This window comes from Frankliniella occidentalis, unplaced genomic scaffold (assembly GCF_000697945.3).
Source record: "Frankliniella occidentalis isolate FOCC.00 unplaced genomic scaffold, Focc_3.1 Scaffold60, whole genome shotgun sequence".
Classification (NCBI taxonomy): Eukaryota; Metazoa; Arthropoda; class Insecta; order Thysanoptera; family Thripidae; genus Frankliniella; species Frankliniella occidentalis.
Genome location: NW_026267190.1, coordinates 856,114 through 856,753, shown reverse-complemented (window position 1 = coordinate 856,753; position 640 = coordinate 856,114). Strand labels below are relative to the sequence as shown.

At 48.4% G+C, this 640-nt stretch overlaps 1 protein-coding gene across 1 annotated transcript in view; it reads left to right on the top strand.

Moving 5' to 3' along the window:
* Positions 1-74, top strand: part of LOC113216316 (NACHT domain- and WD repeat-containing protein 1-like) — a gene marked incomplete at its 5' end in the record, with an annotated part of 4,470 nt that extends 4,396 nt beyond the window's left edge. Inside the window, 1 exon segment of the mRNA XM_052267863.1 lies at positions 65-74. Coding sequence (XP_052123823.1) covers positions 65-74 — 10 coding nt within the window.
* Positions 75-640: the final 566 nt, after the last annotated feature.

Sequence of the window (640 nt, the reverse complement as noted above, 5' to 3'; positions counted from 1 at the left end):
ATCCCCAAAAGTCGGCTCTTACTCTGGTTCTATTGGAGCCACAGCACCCCGATTTCGCCTTTAGATTCCCATAGTAAAACTAAATAGACCCTGCAATGGGCGATTAGCCAGCGCACCCAGAAACCTGCGTTTGAACGACTAAAACTAGGTCCGTAGGCAAATTTGTTAGAATCTTCAATTTGTCAAAAGCGGCTCCAACTCCGGACCTATTGGAGCCACAGCTCCCCGATTTCGCCTGAAGATAACTCTAGTAAAACTAAAAAGACCCTGCAATAGGCGATTAGCTAGCGCACCGAGAAACCTGCGTTTGAACGACTCAAAGAAGGGCTGTAGGTAAATTTGTTAAAATTTTCAATTTCTCGAAAACTTTGGTACAAATTTTAAAAAGAAAAATTGCCACAAAAGTCACTAGTCGAACCCACGACACGAAGCCGAGCTTAGCCGCGACTCAGCACCGAACCGCCTGCGCCACCAGACGACACTCCTCACCAATACTCAGACACCGGTATAAGAGTCACAGGTGTGCAAGCCAGCCCATTAGCTGGGCGCGCGGCCTTGCGCCCCGGTCGGCCCGAAAAAGCGCCTTTTCGGCAGGCCGATGTCGAAAAAAAATATGTGAATCGCCATTTTCTCGGAAAGT